This window comes from Propithecus coquereli, unplaced genomic scaffold (assembly GCF_000956105.1).
Source record: "Propithecus coquereli isolate 6110/MARCELLA unplaced genomic scaffold, Pcoq_1.0 Scaffold28, whole genome shotgun sequence".
NCBI lineage: Eukaryota > Metazoa > Chordata > Mammalia > Primates > Indriidae > Propithecus > Propithecus coquereli.
Window position 1 is genome coordinate 442,716 of NW_012148396.1, and position 18,476 is coordinate 461,191.

The window sequence follows — 18,476 nt, forward strand, 5'->3', positions numbered from 1 at the left end:
AACAGCAGAATTGATCAAGCAGAAGAATTAGTGAGCTTGAAGACAGGTTATATGAAAATACACAATCAGAAGAGAAAAAAGAGAAAGAAAAAAAAGAATAAAGCATGCTTACGAGATCTAGAAAGTAGCCTCAAAGGGCAAATCTAAGAGTTATTGCCCTTAAAGAGGAGGTAGAGAGAGAGAGAGAGAGAGAAAGAGAGAGAGAGAGAGAGAGAGAGAGATATTAGAGTAGAAAGTTTATTCAAAGAGATAATAATAGAGAATTTTCTAAATCTAGAGAGAGATATCAATATCCAGGTAAAGGAGGTCATAGAACACCAAGCAGATTTAACCCAAACAAGACTATCTCAAAAGCATTTAATAATTAAGTTCCCCCCCAGAAAAATTAAGTTCCCAAGGGTCACAGATATACAACTATCATGCACCCATAATAATTAAAAATAAAAAAGTAAAAAACAAATAAGGCATAAGTTTATAGTTTAAAACAAATTAAAAAGTAGATCAGAAGAGGCAATGTCCATTTACATTGGGGCACAGAACAAGGGGCTCTGCCTCCATTGATCATTTGTTCCTCTGAGTGGATCTTTGAGCCTACTGTTCTCAGCTCCATTTTGCAGATGAATGAGCAAGGCCTCTGTGTGGTAAATTAACCTGTCCTGAGGTCTCACAGTGAGAAAGGAGATAGGAACAGCTACATAATTTGCAGGGCCCAATGCAAAATGAAAATGTGGAACCTTGTGTTCAAAAATTAAGACTTACTTGAGGGCAACAGCAGAACATTAAGCCAAGTGTGGGTGCCTTGTGTGACTGCACAGGTGCACGCCCACGAAGCCAGCCCTGAGTGGAAAAACTAGGCTCAAACTCAAATGTCCCTGGCTCCCAAGTCTAAATTCTGGCCTCTTATTTCCCACTGTTGGCAGATACGTAGATGTAATTTCCTATTCTCCAACACTTTTCCTCTCTTTAAGATTGTATAATATTATGCTCAGGTCTCGTGTCATCCTCATGTAGACAGACAGGTGGGCAGAGGGAGCAGATAGGTGGGTTTCTATAGACTCTCTTAGTACAGGTATCCTCTCAAAATTAATCAGGAACTAATTAACTAACTAACTAAAGTGTGGAAAATTCCTGCTTGAGAGAAACTCTGCTTTGAACATGGAAAACACAGGCAGGTGCTTTGGGGTGTGTGTGTGTGTGTGTGTGTGTGTGTGTGTGTGTGTGTGTGTGTTTGTGTAGCTTGATTCACAGCAGAGACAGCCTTTGAACATGGAAAACACAGGCAGGTGCTTTGGGGTATGTGTGTGTGTGTGTGTGTGTGTGTGTGTGTGTGTGTGTGTGTGTGTGTTTGTGTAGCTTGATTCACAGCAGAGACAGCCTTTGTTCATTATTTTTGTTTCTTGAGCTAAAGTGAACCTACTGTTTTGCCCTCGCTGTGATTCTTCAAATTACGCTCAGGGTACTCAGGTTGTTGGCCTTGGATCATGTCTGCCATTTGCCCTCCAAACAGGTCTGGTGTCTTAGCAGCCCTTCAGTTGTTACAATTTCAGTTCAAAGTCTTGAAATGCCTTCAGTTGCTCACCTCCCTCCCTCTGCCTCCATATAACTGCATTCCCCCAGCTTTCTGTTGGCTGTGGGCTGATGTGGTGTGGTCCTGGGGTGGGAGGGTCACTCTTCCTTTTTCTCTTCTTTTCAGTACTTAGCCAAGGGCCAACTTTAGTCCCAGGCAAAACTGCCTGCCCCTCAGAAGTCGATTTGGAGGCAGCAAGAAGTTTCATTATTTTATTTAATATCCATGCAGCAGATTTATCTACTCCATCGCTAAGAATGTCTGGGGGCATAGTGCGGTCCCTAATCAGCCCCTTCATTAGTTCTCTAGTGCAAATGGAGAAATGAAATGTTTGGGGACTCTTTAGCCCTTTGCTGAGGCAGAGGCTGTGGGCTCAGGAGTCCTGCATTGGGTTATTGCAAACACAGTCTTGGAGAGTGTGCTGTGGCAAAGTTCAGCCTTTGTCTGAGCGAAGAAAGAATTTTGCATGATCTCAGGTTTCTGTGGTAATTATATTAGCCAGAAGAGGAGCATCATTATTAAAGTGAACAGCAGGCGTCTGGCTGGAGCTCAGCCAGGCAGAATCTAGAGGAATGTCTGGGTGCCCCAAGGACCCACATGGGCAAAGCAGAGAGTGCTTTGGGTTGACGATTTAGAGAATGTTTTTATTTTTCCTGGTGACACATTCTCTTCTTCCTCCTCTGCCCGTTCTCTTTCACTTCCTTCCCTTTCCTCCTCTTTTCTTTTCTTCCTCTTTCTCATCTCTGCCTCTCTTCTCTCTCCTCTCTTACTTCCTCCTGGTCTTCCCCTCCTCTTAGTAGTCCTTTTCCTCCTGGTCTAAAGCCCATGTTCAAACACACACACACACACACAAACACACAAACACACAAAAAAAACACAGCCTCCTGGCCCAGCCCCGCTCTGCAAACACTCAGCTCTATCACTAGGGGCGCTGCCCTCCTCCTTGGCTGTTGGAAGATTCTGCGTTGAGATGCAAATTTGGTGTACTGAGATGTAAATTTAGTTCTGATTTACAATTACAATTTGAAAACATGCTAGTGAGCACTTTGGAAAGGTGGATTGCTATAGAGTTTAAAATATGGCAAAGCCTGATATCTGAACCTTCAGTCAGTTATTTTTAATAAAGCTATTTTTAATTTTTTATTTAAAAGTATATTGTGGATTGTACTAGCCTGTCTTTACTATCTGCCAGCTGGTTTCTGGTTTCCCCTCGTTACTCAATCAATCAATTAATTAATTAATTCCTTTAGCGAATACTTAGCCAGCATCTGTTATGTGTATCTCTTATGTGATAGACACAGTGTTAGGCCTTGGGGACTTAACAGGATACAAAGGAGTATGGTTTTTATCTTCATGAGCCTATGGTCCAGCATGGAGGATTAAAGGTGCTGTCACCATGGAATCTCTCTCCCCTACCCACCTTGCAAGGCCGTTGCTACTAGTACACTTACCAGGGATTCCTGTGTAAAAGTGACTCACAGTCACCCTGCCTCCCACTGCATGGTGAAGCCGTGGGAGGCAGGAAGTGATTGTGTCTTATTTGTCTTGACCCCCATGTCTGTCCCCAGGACAACTACAATGACTGTTGTTGAGCTTATCACTTAAAAGTCATCACCATGAAATGCCCAGTGAGAAACAGTGCAACACAATGATTAAAAACCAAAACAGTATGGCAAGCCTGGGTTCAAATTTTGGCTGTGTCACTTAGTGGTATGTGACCCTGGACATTCTTGGTGTCTCTAAGTCTCAGCTTTTCTTATTTATAAAACGAAGGCCAATAATTCCTATTCCATGGGTTTGGCATGAGGGATAAATAACAATGAAATAATATGTATATATTGAAAAAACTTTGCACTGCTGGCAACACTTTATAAAACCCTATAGAGATTAATAAGATGGGTTCCTGCTCTAGAACTAAGTGGGTAGTGGAGGAGGCAGATCTGCAGACAGGATTGTACTGAAGGATGTCAGGCTCTGCGATGGGAGGTTTTTTCAGAGCGTACATTTTTCATTGAAAAAGCAGCATTTACCTGGGTAGAGAAGAGGGTTAGAAAAGGCTTTGAAAGTAGAAGTGATATTTGAAATGACTGTGAAATGAATGTTAGGTTTTAGCTGGCCGTGGAGTGCAGGGAGAGAGGATGAGGTAGGGCCGAGGCTGGCACGGTCTCTAGGTGTGCGACATGGCCAGGTAGGCTCGCTGGCTTGTAAGTGGTTAGGTGGTGCTGGACAGGAGGGGCCAGGCAGCGTGCAGTGAGAGCAAAGGCTGGAGAGGGAGCAGGCACAGTGAGTGCAAGGCCTCAGGTGACCTGCTAAGGACCTGGCGAAGGGGAGCCACTTGAGGGATTAGGCTTCAAAAGGATGTGACAAAATACCCCTGCCTTTAGTGGGTTCTGATGGTGAGAGGCAGGCAGAGAGAGCAGATGGGAGCAAGGCAAAAGCAGGATTGATGGTGAAAAAGGAGAGTTTTGAGAACTATAAAGAAGGTCAATGAGGTGGTTGCCCTGCCATGTTCATCACGGCATATTCACAACAACCAAGGAATGGAATGAACCTAGGTGGCCATCGGCAGGTGAATGGGTAAAGAAAATGTGGTATATACACACACACACAGTGGAATACTATTCAGGATAAAGAGGAAGGAAATCCTGTCATCTGTGACAACATGGATGGATCTGGGGGACATTATACTAAGTGAAATACGCCAGGCACAGAAAGACAAATACTGCACGATCTCACTTATATGTGGGATCTAATAAAGTTGAACTCTGAAACGATAGAAGAATGGTGGTTACCACAGTCTGGAGGTGGGATGGGAATAGGGAGATGTTGTTTAAAGGGTACAAAGTTTCGGTGAGATGGGAAGAATACTGTTCTGGAGATCTATCGTACAGCTTGGTGACTGCAGCTAATGACAACATATTGTATCCTTGAAAATTGCTGAGAGAGTAGATTTTGAATGTTTTCATCACAAAATAATGATAAGGATGTGGCGTGACGCTATGTTAATTAGCTTGATGTAATCATTCCACAGTATATAAATATACTAAAACATCACATTTTATACTATAAATACATACAGTTAAAAAAAGAGGAGGAATTCACAGAACTCAGTAGCTGGGTGGACTGCGTGGCTGGAGGGAGAGATGCTGTTTAGGGTAATGCAGTAGATGCTGATGGTGCCCCATCCCCACCCCTTCATGGGGTCCTCCTCCGGCCTGCTGTGTGTGTTGGCTGCGCCCTCATTTGGAGAATTGCCCTGAGCCATGGGGAGCTCTCTTGCTGGAAATGCCTGGGAGGTTGTGTACCCTCACCAGGGCAGCCCACGACAAATAATGACTGACCAATACAGGTGTCCGAAAGCCTGGCCCTCTGCCCCAGTGTGAAGCAGGTGTGCCATTTACGCTCCTGAGCTCCCTGTGGGATCAGGCGGAGGCTAGACTTCAGTGGAACCCACGTCTTTGCTTGGCTTCTTCCCTGCCATTTCCTTAGTGAGTCACTTGCTTCCCATCTTAGGCTTCAGCAGTTGGATGGACACTGATGTCCTTCAAGACGGGGGACGGGGGAGGAGAAAGCCCACTCCTGTCAAGTTTATTAATGGAACTGAAGTGCAGCGTGAGTATTTTTTCCCCGTATAACGTCTTCTTCAGACTTGTGGAGCCTGCAAGAGGAAACTGCCACCTGGAATATGTTTATTTTTGTGTTTAGTTCTCTGTCCAAATGCTAACTGATGGTTTATCTTTGACACTTTGAGGAGATGGAGAAATGCCCTCCTCAATGTCTCTGTGATGCTAGATGCTAGGGCCTGAGTAGCGTTGGCCTCATACAGGCCTCTGACCAAGTCCTGGTCTTGCCATTTACTAGCTGTGCGACACTGGGTGAAGTTACCCAGGCCCCCTGAGGTTTATGTTCCTGATGCTCCACATAGGTAACAATGGCATTTATCTCAGGTGGTAATTGTGATAATTAAATCAGATATTACATGTCTGTGTTTATAATGTGGGCTGGAATACTGTAAGTGCAAAAAAATGGTCATTCCTATAATGAATAACACGACGCTATGACAACAGTGATGTCCATTCGTGATTGTAAACTTCTGAGGCTTAGATTTACCTCATCGAAGTCAGCAATGATCTCATTCAGCAGGCGCAGGCATTCCACTCCCTGATTATTCATTTCAGTCTGAGAGTAAAAGTCTGCAAATCCTGGGATGGAGGCAAACATCACCCCAACAGCGTCGTAGGATTGAGAATACAGCTCCTGGACAGAGAGACACAGAGAAGGAGCCAGAAACGATCATCAGAGGTCAGCTTCTGCAGTGATGCTATGTGCACAGAAGTGTGCACACATGCACAGGCACCTACAGAGACAGAAAATGGGACGTCGACACTGTACGTCTCAGTCTGTTCAGGCTGCTGTAACAAAATACTTTAGACTGGGTGGCTTATAAACAATAGAAATTTATTTCTCACAGTTCTGGAGGCTGGGGAGTCCAGGATCCAGGCACCTGCAGATTTGGTATCCAGTGAGTACCCTCTTTTTGGTTCATAGGTGGTGCTTTCTAGCTATGTCCTCATATGGTAGAAGCAGCAAGGCAGCTCTCTTACATAAGGGCACTAATCCCATGCATGAGGGCTCCCACTCTCATGATCTAATCACTCCCTGAAGTCCTCGCCTCCTAATTACCATCACCCTGGGGTAAGGATTTCAACATACGCATTTTGGAGGGACATAAGCATTCAATCCTTTGCACCATAACCACAGCATCATCACTGTAAGGATTGGGACCGCTGAAAATTCCTGGTCTCCAGCCTCCGAGGGGACCCTGAGTCCTGATTGCCCATCCCTTTGTCCTTGGTCAGCTTCCTTTTCTGCTGCCTTCAGTGGCTGGTGCAAACCTTCACCACTCTCCCTAGCTTAGCCCTCCACTCTGTTCCTCTCAGTGGATGATGCTGTCTCCTACTTCACTGAGAAGGCTGTGGATCTTGATGGTGACCTACTTCTCTTTTCCTATCCTCATACACTTGTCTACGTTCATATCCATTTTCATCTCTTTTGCTTCAACTCCAGAGGATGTGTTTTTCCTTCTCCTGAAAGCTAATGCTTCTACCTGAGCTCTTGACCTCCTTATACCTTCCTCAGCTGCTTTCTTCCTCAGTGATTCTTTTCTTCCTTATTTCTTTCTCCCATCCTCCTCTCCCTACCCCTCCTCATCCTCCAAGTGTCTCTTCTAAGAAAAAGAACAACCTGCCCCGGATCCTGCGGATACTGTGACTACCCACAAGTCAGTCTCTCTTCATCCTTGCTTCCTAACTTCTCAAACTAGTTTTCTCCACTGCCTGTTCCTACGCTCTTAATGCCCACTCACATCGCAGGCTGGAGTGTCGTGAGTTGAGAATAGGCCAGCCTGCCAGTCAAAGCGGAGAAATCAGTGCACACGTCTGTTCATATCTTACTAGACATCTCTGCCAATTGGTGTATTTATTGAACACTCCCAAGATCTTCATTCTCTGACTGTCTATACTTTAGTGATATCCTTTGTTTTTCTTATGACTGGCCCATTCAAGAATGCCTTTTTTTGTGTGTGTGCTTATCTTGCACCTTAAATGTTGGTGATTGCTATGGTTCTGTCCTTGACTCACTGAATGGTTCAATTTTACACATTTACCTAGTCTATCTCATTCACTCCCAGCCTTCCCAACACTCATGTGCTGACAGTTTCTAAATACCTATCTCAAGGTCAGTGTTCATTCTTGGACTTCAAACTTCCATGTCTCATGCTGGGTTGTCCTCACACTCCTCATATTACAAGTGCTGTAAATCCAATGCACCTTCTCTTCAACTACACCTGGCCTGCTCCTTCAGTCTCTAACTCAGTTGGTGGCACTGGCACTGCCAAATCATCAAAGTGAGACATTCAGAGTCATCCTGATCTTTTCTTCTCCATCACATCCACATTCAGTGAATTATCAAGTTCTGCTAGGTTTATCAGGCTCTTCTTATTTTCCTCCTCAACCACTAATATGAGAGCCTCCTACTGGGTTTCCTGACTCCAGTCTCCGCCCATTCAAAGGCTCCACATGGCAGCTAGAGTGATCTTTTAAAGAAACAAAATTGACCATGCCTCTCCTATTCTTAAAACCCTCCAGTGGGTCACCACTGCCCTCAGGATAAAGCTCAAACATTGCATCATGACATAAAGAGAAGATGGCGGCCATCTGAGAACCAGAAAATGGGTCCTCACCAGACACTGAGTCTGGCAGTGCCTTGATCTTGGACCTCTGAGCCCCCACCTATCTCTTCAGTCTCATTGCCTGCAATTCCGCATGTTGGACCTTGTGCTCCAGAACACAGAAGCGTTTGCAGTTCTGTGTACATGCTGCGGTAGATGCTGTAGGTGCCCTGCCTGGATTCTCCCACCTAAGGTTCAGGGCTCAGCATGTGTGTTTCTTTCCCTGGGGCTTTTTTCTGGCCACTAAAAGGCAATCTGCCCATGTGAGCAGCAGGCTGAAAGCTCCTGAAAATTAATGCCCCTCAGGAGCAGCACTTAACCAATGACCATCAGGAATTGGTGTATAGTACCCAGCTTCTTCACCCCTTTGGCCAGATGACTTTGAGGTGTGCTTTTATACCAGTTTCCCAAATCTCCCAGGGATTAAGGGATTAAGCTCTGGTTGCCCACAGAGGTAACTAGTCTGATAATGCATCATTTGTTGGTTGCCTTCTTTCTCACTCTCCTACCTACCCGTGTTTCCTGGGGCCACTGCCAAGTAAGTTACTTGCACTCAAATCCTTGTCTCAAGGTTTGCTTCTGCAAGAAGCCAAGTAAAGACACAAACTGTTCTATTTCACACTTAAATGCTTTTATTCCTACTGTCTGTCCCTTGGTGGGAAATGTTCTTCCTTCCCTGCAGTTAGCCTCCTTTATTAGACTAACTTTTGTTTTCTGCCTTCACTAAGCACTTAGAGTCCATAGACCATGTCTTCCATAACCTTCCCAATGTACAGCTGGGGCCAGGAGTCTGAGCCTGGTGCTCTAGCACAACACTGAGCAGCTCTGTAGCATACCTCTTGCCTCTTGCATTATTAATGTCCATTTCTTCCTTTAAGTGTGGACTCCATGAATACAAAGACCATATGCTATTTATCTTAGTGCATTCGAATCATGCAATTGGTATTTTTTGGATGCCTGCAATATAATGCACAACCTATACAGATTCTGGTCCAACGTAAATACTCAAAACTGTTTGTTGAATTAATGACTCCCTGGCCTTTGAAGGAAACATTAAAGCTTACAAATCACTTTCCTATGAATTCAGTGATTTAATCCTTGCAATAATCCTGTAAAGTAGCAAGAATATTATCCCCAGTTCATGTATATGGAAGATGAGACAGAGAGAAGTTAAGCCATTGTTTTGGATCACACAGCTAGCAGTGGAAGAGATGGGGATTAGAGAGCTTCCAGGGCCTTCCTTACTCTACACTTCTGAGTGTGCCTCCTCCACCTGTCATGTCCCAGGTCTGAGAAAGATGGTGTCACTGATTCATGATCAATTGGTCTTGATCTTTAAATGTGAATGAATCTAAGCTGATGCCATCTTTAGTCCTCCTAAGAGCACAGGCAGCTGGTGACTGGCTTGGGCTGGGTGGGGTGGAAAGAGTGTAGATTTCTGTCTAAGGTGGTAAATTACTAAAAAGTGGGGCCCTGCTCACCTTGGCCTTGAACAACAAAATGATGGCACGAAGGACCCTGACTCTCTGCTGGATGAGTCAGAGAACCTGTGTAAGTAAACTTACAGAATTGCGTCCTCCATATGGCTATGATTTTTGGGAAAAGTCTCTGTTCATTCTATTACCTGTAATATTAATCTTCTAGGGTTGTCTTAACAAAGTACCACAGACTCAGTGGCTTAAACAACAGAAATCAATTTTCTCACCAACTCCGGAGGCTGGAGGTCTGAGAACAAGATGCCATCGGGATTGGTGTCTTCTGAGGCCGCTCTCCTTGGCTTGCAGATGGCTGTGTTCCTCTGTGGCTTCATGTGGTCTTCCCTTATGTTCTAATCTCCTCTTTTTATAGGGATGCCAGTCATATTGGATTAGGGCCCACCCTAATGAACTCATTTTAACTTAATTACCTCTTTAAAGACCCTGTCTCCAAATACAGTCATATTCTGAGGTCCTTGGGGTTAGGACTTCAGCATATAAATTTTGGCATGGCACAATTCAGTCTATAGTAACTGTATTTCAATATTTTTGCTTAAAAATAGAGAAAAAAGAGAAAATTCTGTCCTCTGAAATTCATTTCCTAGTTACAAGTCCAAGTCCCCTGAACTTTGGTTTATGTTCTGTGATAGAAATGCCTCCATGGTATAAAATGGCCAGTCACCAGGGATTTCTTAAGAGTCGTCTCCTTGAGTGTTCTAACGAATCCTAGGTCCTCCCACACACTTTTCCTTAGTTTTATTTCTCAGCCTTGCCAACATTTGGAATGTTCCAGTTGCTTAAATATTAAAATAGTGATAATATCGGCTGCTTGCATTGAGCACTTATGATGTGCCAAGCATAATGCAAAACACTGCACATGCATCATCTCATTTAATGCTCATAACAACCCAACAAGGCAGATACAATTAAGATCCTATTTTACCTATGGGGAAACTGAGGCATGTAAAGGTTAAGTATGTTACCAAAGTCCCACAGTTGTTATGAGGTAGAGCTGCAATTTATACCCAGTCTGAGAGCTCATGCTATTGCTAATAATAATAACAGTAGCAATAACAACATGAAAGGAGCTGTCAGTTTCTGTGGCAGCACATAGTCAGCCTTGGGTGACCCCAAGGGAATAACTATCTTGACCTCACTGTCCTCCTCCCTGCATCTTCTACACAGCACCCCCCATTGGTGATGCTCAACTAAGTGCCACAGGGCATTGATGTGGCCCATGCAGGTTGGTTTGTCACCTGCATTCCCCGAGCAGAGCAGGGATGAGAGGGTGGAGGGATTTGGAGGGGTGTATGGGAGAGCACCACCCCAAGCTACCCACACCTTTAGAGATAGCCCCCTCATTCAACTCACTCCCAACAACTACTTAGAGTGTGCCATCTGTTTCTTGCTATTTCGGGCTTAAAGAAAATAAAAAAACACTTTGTAAACTAGGTAGGGAATGATGAATATAGAAAAGCTATTACTGTTTTATTGTCATCTTGCTCTGGTGAGTTGGAGGTACAGGTTTGGACTTTTTGAGAATTCTGAGCATATGCAGGTTCCCCCCTCTCATGCCCATATGCCAATATGAAGGCTTTGGTCTCCTCTTTGCCCAGGGAACTATAGTCTGGACCTTAACATGCCCAGGCTTTTTGGATTCCAAGTCCTGTGTTTCTTATACCAAGTTAAGCCACCTCTCTATAGGGGAGAAACAAAGTCTGAGACCTGTTGACCTCATTAGTATCCTTACACATCATTCAGGTCTCTGCTCAAATGTCACCTCCACGATGCTTGCTGTGGTCTGAATGTGTCCCCCAGAATTCATATGTTGAAGCTTAATTACCAGTGTGAGAGCATTAAGAGGTGAGACCTTTAGGAAGTGATTAAGTGAGGGTGGAGCTCTCATGGATGGGACTAGGGCCCTTATAAAAGGGTTTGAACGAGTAAATTCCTTCTTTCTCTCTCTTCCACCATGTGAGGGCACAGCACACAAAGCGTCATCTTGGAAGCAGAGACCAGGGTCCTCACCAGACACTGAAGCTGACAGCACCTTGATCTTGGACTTTCCAATCTCCAGAACTGTCAGGAAATAAATTTCTCATCTTTATAAATTTCCCAGTCTCAAATATTTTGTTACAGCAGCACAAATGGACTGAGATAGCAACATAAATACCCTTTCAATGTTCCATTCCATTATTCTGCTTTTTCTATCTCCATAAAATTTATCACTATCTGATGCCATGTTATATATTTATTTATCTGGTTTACTGTCTGAGTTCCCACGAAAATACATGTTTTAGAACAGAGAGGACTTTGTTTTTTTGTTCACTGTTGTTTTAACTCCAGTATCTAGGACAACACCTGGCACTGGCTGGCCCTCCATAAATACTTGCTGGATGAATGGGTGAATTCAAGGGATGGGAAGTGGGGCTGTCACTGGAAAGGAGTAGGAAAAATAATGATGGCTCACATTTCTTGATAATAGTAATAGCTAACCACCAGTGTGCACTCAAAATATGCAAAGCACCACTGAAGTGGTTTGTGCACAATAACTCCTGTAAATGTGGTAACAAATTGGATTAAGTTGGGAAGTATTGTTATGCTCCCTTTGTAGCATAACAAGAAAAATGAGGAAAATGAGGTCCAGAAAGGTTATTGCTTGCTCATAGGCATAAAGGTAGTAAGGGTAGGAGCCAGAACTGAGCCCACAGCACTGGACTTTCGAGCGCACCTGTACTTGGGTACACCTTTGCATACTGCAGCTGCCTTGCACAGGGCTGCATTGGGCACTTCTTGTGTCCTTATCAAATTTAGCTCCCACCCCAACTCAGCAAGGTCAGTGTTATTTCCTCCATTAATCAAATGAAGAAATGGACTCAAAGAGGTCTGGTAACCTGCCCTCACACTGCTAGTTAGTGGCAGAGATGGAATTTACGCCACGCAGGCTCTCTAGCACCTGGGACAGCTGCCCTTGTCAGTGTCCTTTCAACAGCTCTCCCTAAAGCCATGATGAGCCACTGGGTTTCCAGAGACTCAGTGCTAGCCTGCTTGACACCGATGAGCTACCCAGGCTTGGACCCCCCAGCTGGCTTTATCTATAAGAAAGTAGCTGCCCAGGAAGGTGAGGACTATTCTAAGCTAAAAGCCCAGCAGAACAGCAGAAGCTTCCAGAACCTTTTTGTGGGGGACGCAGCTGGGGCAGCCTTGGAAGTGTGGGTGACACTTCTGTGGGGCAAGGCCCTGTTCACCAGCCTGTGTTTGGATGGCTTCAGTCATTGTTTGTCATTGCTCCCCTTCTCCGCATGCACTTACAGTGAGGTGGAGGAAAAAGAACTCTTTGGCTTTGGTGTTACATGTACCTGGGTTTGAATTTGAGCTCACTAGCTTTGTGACCTCAGGCAGGTTTCTTTCCTTCTCAGAGACTCATTTTTTTCATCTATGAAATGGGGATAATAATTCTTACCACCTTATTGCACATAGAATAAAATTCAAGCTCCTTCAATTCCCTTCAGGACTTGTCCCTTTGTACCTATGACACTTCTGCTTTGACCTCTATCTTTTCCATAAAATACTAGGGTGCTTGTGGTATCCCCACTCCTTGTTCTCAGCAAATATCCTGCAGTGTCTCATCTCTATGCCTTTGACCATTTGGGTCTATCTGCCTGGAATACTTTCCCTTTACTTCCTTGCTTGATTAACATCTGGGGCCTAGAAGAGAGGTATAATTAGATCCATATTCCATACACATGGGGAACTGAGGCTCAGAGAACTTAATTAACTTGCCCCAAATCACATAGCTAGTAAACGGCAAAGCTGAGATTTGAACACAAACATAGGTCCCTCTGGCTTAATAGCTTGGATTTTTCCCACTAGGTCACATGGCCTCCCTTGGAGGGTCTTAAGAGGAGTCAGAATTCAAGAATGGAGAGTAAAGAGAGGCTGAACTTTCAGCAATGATGTCAGTGGGGCCTCTGAGCACACTCTTGGCTGCGTCAGCCTAGGACATACACACAAATTATATGTCAGAAGTCTGCTTTGCCAGTTGAAACTTGTGCATTCTGTTCCTCTGGGTACAGCCTGTGCAATCATTTTCTAAAGAGTGAGGCTCATATTGATGCAAACAAGTTAGTCGGAGTCTGTGTGCACCAAGCGACTCCTGTAGGTCAGCTAACGATGGGCCACAAATGAGCTGCCACCCCAGGGACAGAGCCCATGGAAGATGCCCTGGCAGGCAGGAAAGGCAGTGCCTTGGGCATTACTGTGGCCTCGTGAAACTCACAGATGTCTCCAATAAGATTTCAGAGGTTTCTATCACAGTCCAGATTTGTAGCAAGAGGAGACGCTAAAAATGCCTATGCCTCTCATAGCAACAGGGCATGAAATGGGGAGTTCCCACAGGCTGCAACAGTCCTGCCCTGCCCCACCCTGTCACCCTTCACATCTTGTCTCTTTCCTTCTCTCTCTTTCCCTTCACATCAAATGACTCTTTCCTTCTCTCTTTCCTACGCATGCATGCATGTGCACATGCGTGTGCACACACACACACACACACACACACACACACTCTAGTCTTGCTGAACTCCGGGGGCGGTATGGGTAGCAGAATTGTAAGGGGATATAGGTGGCACAGAAGAAAGAAATTGAGGGACAAGATTCCAGTTGTAGCTCTGCATAAAGAAAGTGAGGCACATCGCAAACCTATTAGAGACCCAGTTTCTTCATCAATAACGGGGGGCTGGTAGAACTCTCCTCTTGAGGTGCGAATGAAATGAAAGATAATTTTCATGAATTACCCTTCTCAGCATCTGGCATGCAGTAGGTGTTCAGTAAATGGTATTTCATCATGATGTGAAAATTCTCTAGGTGATATAACCATGTTCAGTGTCTAGTCCTTATTGAGTGTGAACTGCTTAAGTATTTATAAAACTTCAAATAATCCTGACAAGACTTTTTATTGGAAATGTTTTATACATATGATTAAGGCTGAAGCTATCATTTATTCTGCTCAATGGGGGCCTGGCCTGAGTGACAGCAGGTGACTTGGATTCTTGGCATGTGTCTCTGGTTGGTTTCCTTCCTTTCAGGATGAAATCAGTATGTTCTTGCTCTTTTCCTGGTCCCAAATCCTTCATTGTTTTGGTGCCTTGATTGTAAAGCAGCTTTTCTCTCATTTCTCTTTGGATTTTACCTCTGAGGTTTCATTCTTTCCATCTGGTGGTCATGGCTGATGCACATTGACACTCTCTGCTTTCATGATTTTGTCATGAAGCCCTTGCAACAAAGCCTCTGACCTTAGGGACCTTGAGAATACCAGACCTGAACCCGGTTCCAGGGAACTCCATCTGTTGAGGAGGGTGGGGTGGTGCTTTGATCTGCATGACCTGAGCATATCGAGAGCTGATTATTCAAGTATCTGATCACTCATTCCCTCGGCCTTTTTTCCACTGGTCTTTCTTCCATGGATTGGATGGAAAATGGAACCCACATCTCTCTCCAGTTATACCCTCTAGAATTCTAAGGCAAGGATCACAAACCCAAATGTCTCTCGGGGCCCTGCAGGTAACATAAGTGGCAGAGATTAGGTGAGTAACTTGGACACCCCATTCTATGCCTAAAGGCATCACATTCACAAATTAAAAAGCAAACCCACCAACGAACCATTGTCCCAGCCAACTAGCTCACTGGTTAGATTTATCTCAGGTCTTCCAGTTTGTGACATTTGTTTAGCTCAGTTTGAAAATCTAGTATTGGCAAGTATGTCTTAGCCTCATTTCCCAGAAAATCCATATTGCCTTTGTAGAATCCTTTACAGGGGCTCAGCCCTCCCCACTTGAATGCTTCAGCAAGGGGTACTCACTGTTCCAGTCCATCCACGAACCCTTCATGAGCAGGAGCCACAGGCAGGTACACCATGCCCCAAGGACCAGTAGTGATCAAGGCCAATGTGGTCCTTGCCTTGTGGATCTCATAACCTTATGGGGACAAGATGGTGAGGTGGTTCTATCCTTATAAAACTCCTCCTGACACAAAGCCCAGAGATGTTCCCTGTGGGCCCATCCATGGTCCTCGATCTTCTCTTGGAAGTCTTGAAGAGCAAGGTCAAGCCCTTTTCTGTAGTAATGCCCCTTCAGTTCCCTCTTGAGTTACTTTCCTCGGAGGTTTGAGGGTGAGTCAAATTGTTTGATTTTTTTTCTTTCTCACCTCCTGCATCTGCTTCATTGTCCTGTCCTCCTACAGGTATCTGGAACCATTTCCTTCTCTCCATCTGTACTGCCCCTGTCCTGGGCCTCCTCACCAGGGTTTTACACAGACCATTTCAGGGTCTCCTACCTGGTCTTACTTGTGGCCTTCCCATACACTCTCTATCAGCAGCTGATCAATTAGGTTATGCTTAAAACTTTCCAAAGACTCCATTTCATGTAAAAGTGTGCCCAAACCTGATCATGGCCCAAAAGGCTTGACCACCAGGCCCTGGCCAGGCTTCCCTTCCACATCATCACCACAATATCCTTCATCCTAGTAGTGTCTCCCCCCAGCATTCATGTCCACCTGGGACATCAGAATGACCTTATTTGGAGATAGAGACTTTGTAGACGTAATTAAGTTAAAATGAAGTCATACTGGATTAGGGTGGGCCCTAAATCTGATTCATGCCCTTAGAAGAAGAAGAGAAGACACATGTTCTTTAAAGAAGGGCCCTGTGGAGTCATGAGATTAGAGATTAGAGTAATGTGGACACAGCCAAGGAACACCTGGGGTCACCAGAAGCTGCAAGAGGCAAGGAGGGATTCTCCCCTAGACCCTCCAGAGTGGACATGAGCCTCCCAACGATTTCAGACTCCTGGATTGCCTTCACTGAGTGACCCTTTAGGCATAATATTATATAATAAGAAAAGACAGTTTTAAGTAAAAAGAGCATTTTTGAGCACCTATTACATACTAGGCAATATGCTAAAAAAAATATAGTGAACATATACATATAGCTAGACATATATATATATATGTGAACATTTACACATATACATATATACATACATATAGTTTTATTATTTTTAATTTTCATATATATATATTATACAATTTACCATCTTAATCATTTTAAGTGTGTAGTTCAGTAGTATTAAGTACATTCACATTGTTATGCAACCATCTCTACCACCCATCTCTAGAACACTTTTCATCTTGCAAAACTGACATTCTGTACCTGTGAAAAAATAACTCCCCATTCTCCTCTCCCTTCAGGTCCTGGCAACCCACCATTCTATGTCTCTATGAAATTGACTACTCTAGGTACTTCATATAAATGGAATCATACAGTATTTGTATTTTCGTGGCTGGCTTATTTCACTTAGCATAATGTCTTCAAGGTTCATTCATGTTGTAGCATATGTAAGAATTCTCTTCCTTTTTAAGACTGAATAATAGTCCACTGTATGCATATATCACATTTTTCTTATCTGTTTACCAAGGGACACTTGGGTTGCTTCTACCTTTTGGCTATTGTAAATAATGCTGCTAGATCTACAAATATCTCTGAGACCCTTCTTTCAATTCTTTTGGGTATATAGCAGAAAGTGGAATTGTTAGACATATTTATACCTTTTTTAAATACATGCATACACACATGAAACTTTAAAAATTTCAATTTGGTTTCACAATGGAGACCTTATTATATCCATTTTATAGATGAGGTAACTATACAGGGAGGCCGGGGGAGGTTGTGTGTGAAATTCACAGTGCTGGGCAGTTTGGGCTGCCTGGTACCACATGGTGGGCACAGTCCCCATGCTCATGCACTCACGTGAGGACAGTGGCATTCTCCTGGAGTATGGGATCGATGTGGACAATGGTACACAGCCCACCCCCACCCCTTCCTGCTGGCTAGACCAGCCTGGCTCACCTCATTGTCTCTGTCTTTCTCCAGGAAATGGCGGGCCACATGACTGGGTAGGATATTCCGGAGCATGTTCTCATTGTGTTCCCTCAGTTCCTTCATCTCGTTGATCTCCTCTTTGGCCTGTACTCGCCAGAGGAAGTCCAGGCGGGCTGTGTACTCCAGCTACAGTTCATGGCAGAGAAAAAGAAGAAACAGGTAAACTTCCAGGGTATGGGCTTCAGGCACACATGCTTGGAAGGTGGGGAAGTCTTCTTTGGAATGCTCCACAAATGAAATACAGCCTGATCTGGATATTTTGGGAGGCGTTTTGTCTGAAGCCGAGTGACCAGAGGATGATTAAATCTCATGCAGTACCTGCCCTTCCTAGCATTACTGTACCTGTGATTTTATACTCATTTGTATGATTATCTGATGATGCCTGTGTCCTCTACTGGACTGTCAGTGTTATGTGGTCAGGGTCCTTCCCCTGTTCAACATTATATCCTTACTGTTATGAACTTGATGTCCCCCCATTTATATGTTGAATGTTTAACCCCTAATGTGATGGGTTTTGGAGATAGAATCTTTGGGAGGTAATTAGGGGTAGATGAGCTCATGAGGGCCACTTACGCTGAGATTATTATCCTTATAAGAAGAGACATGAGAGAGCTTGCTCTTTCTCTCTCCACGTGCACACACCAAGAACAGGCCATGTGGGAACACAGCAAGAAGGAAGATGTATGAAAGCCAGGAATAGAGCCCTCATCAGAAGCTAAATCCTGCTGGACCTTGATCTTGGACTTTTTAGCCTTTAGAACTGTGAGAAAATAGATTTCTGTTTTAAGCCACCCAGTCTATGGTATTTTGTTTTGTATGGCAGCCTGAGCCTACTAAAACACTTTCTATGCAGCAACATGTCTGGCAAAGGGCAGATGTTTAATCAGTATTTGTTGGCTCAACAAGTAAGTTATAATAATAAAATTAGTTAACACTTAGGTGATATTTATTATGTGCCGGACACCATTCTAAGCAATATACATATATTAAGTCCTTTAATCCACACAACAGCCCTAATAGAAAGGTATTATTATCAATCTGTATTTTATAGATGAGAAAATGAAAGCAAACATGGTTAAGTAACTTGACCAAGATCAAATGGTGAAGCCAGGATTTGAACTTAATTCCAAAATTGGACGCCAGAGTCTGATCTCTTAACAAATGAACCTACACAGAGAGGAACTATACCAAATGTGTTTTTTTTTTTTTTTTTGAGACAAAGTCTCACTGTGTTGCCCAGGCTAGAGTGCCGTGGCGTCATCCTAGCTCACA

General features: G+C 44.0%; 1 protein-coding gene across 2 annotated transcripts in view; it reads right to left on the reverse strand.

The window, feature by feature from the left end:
- ADCY8 (adenylate cyclase 8 (brain)) overlaps positions 1–18,476 on the reverse strand; it is a 238,777-nt gene that overhangs the window by 11,478 nt on the left and 208,823 nt on the right. For both annotated transcript variants that reach the window (XM_012647996.1, XM_012647997.1), the window contains 2 exons: positions 17,172–17,330; positions 5,678–5,824 (listed from right to left, as the gene is read on the reverse strand). In XM_012647996.1, coding sequence (XP_012503450.1) covers positions 5,678–5,824; positions 17,172–17,330 — 306 coding nt within the window. The remainder of the gene's footprint in view (positions 1–5,677; positions 5,825–17,171; positions 17,331–18,476) is intronic.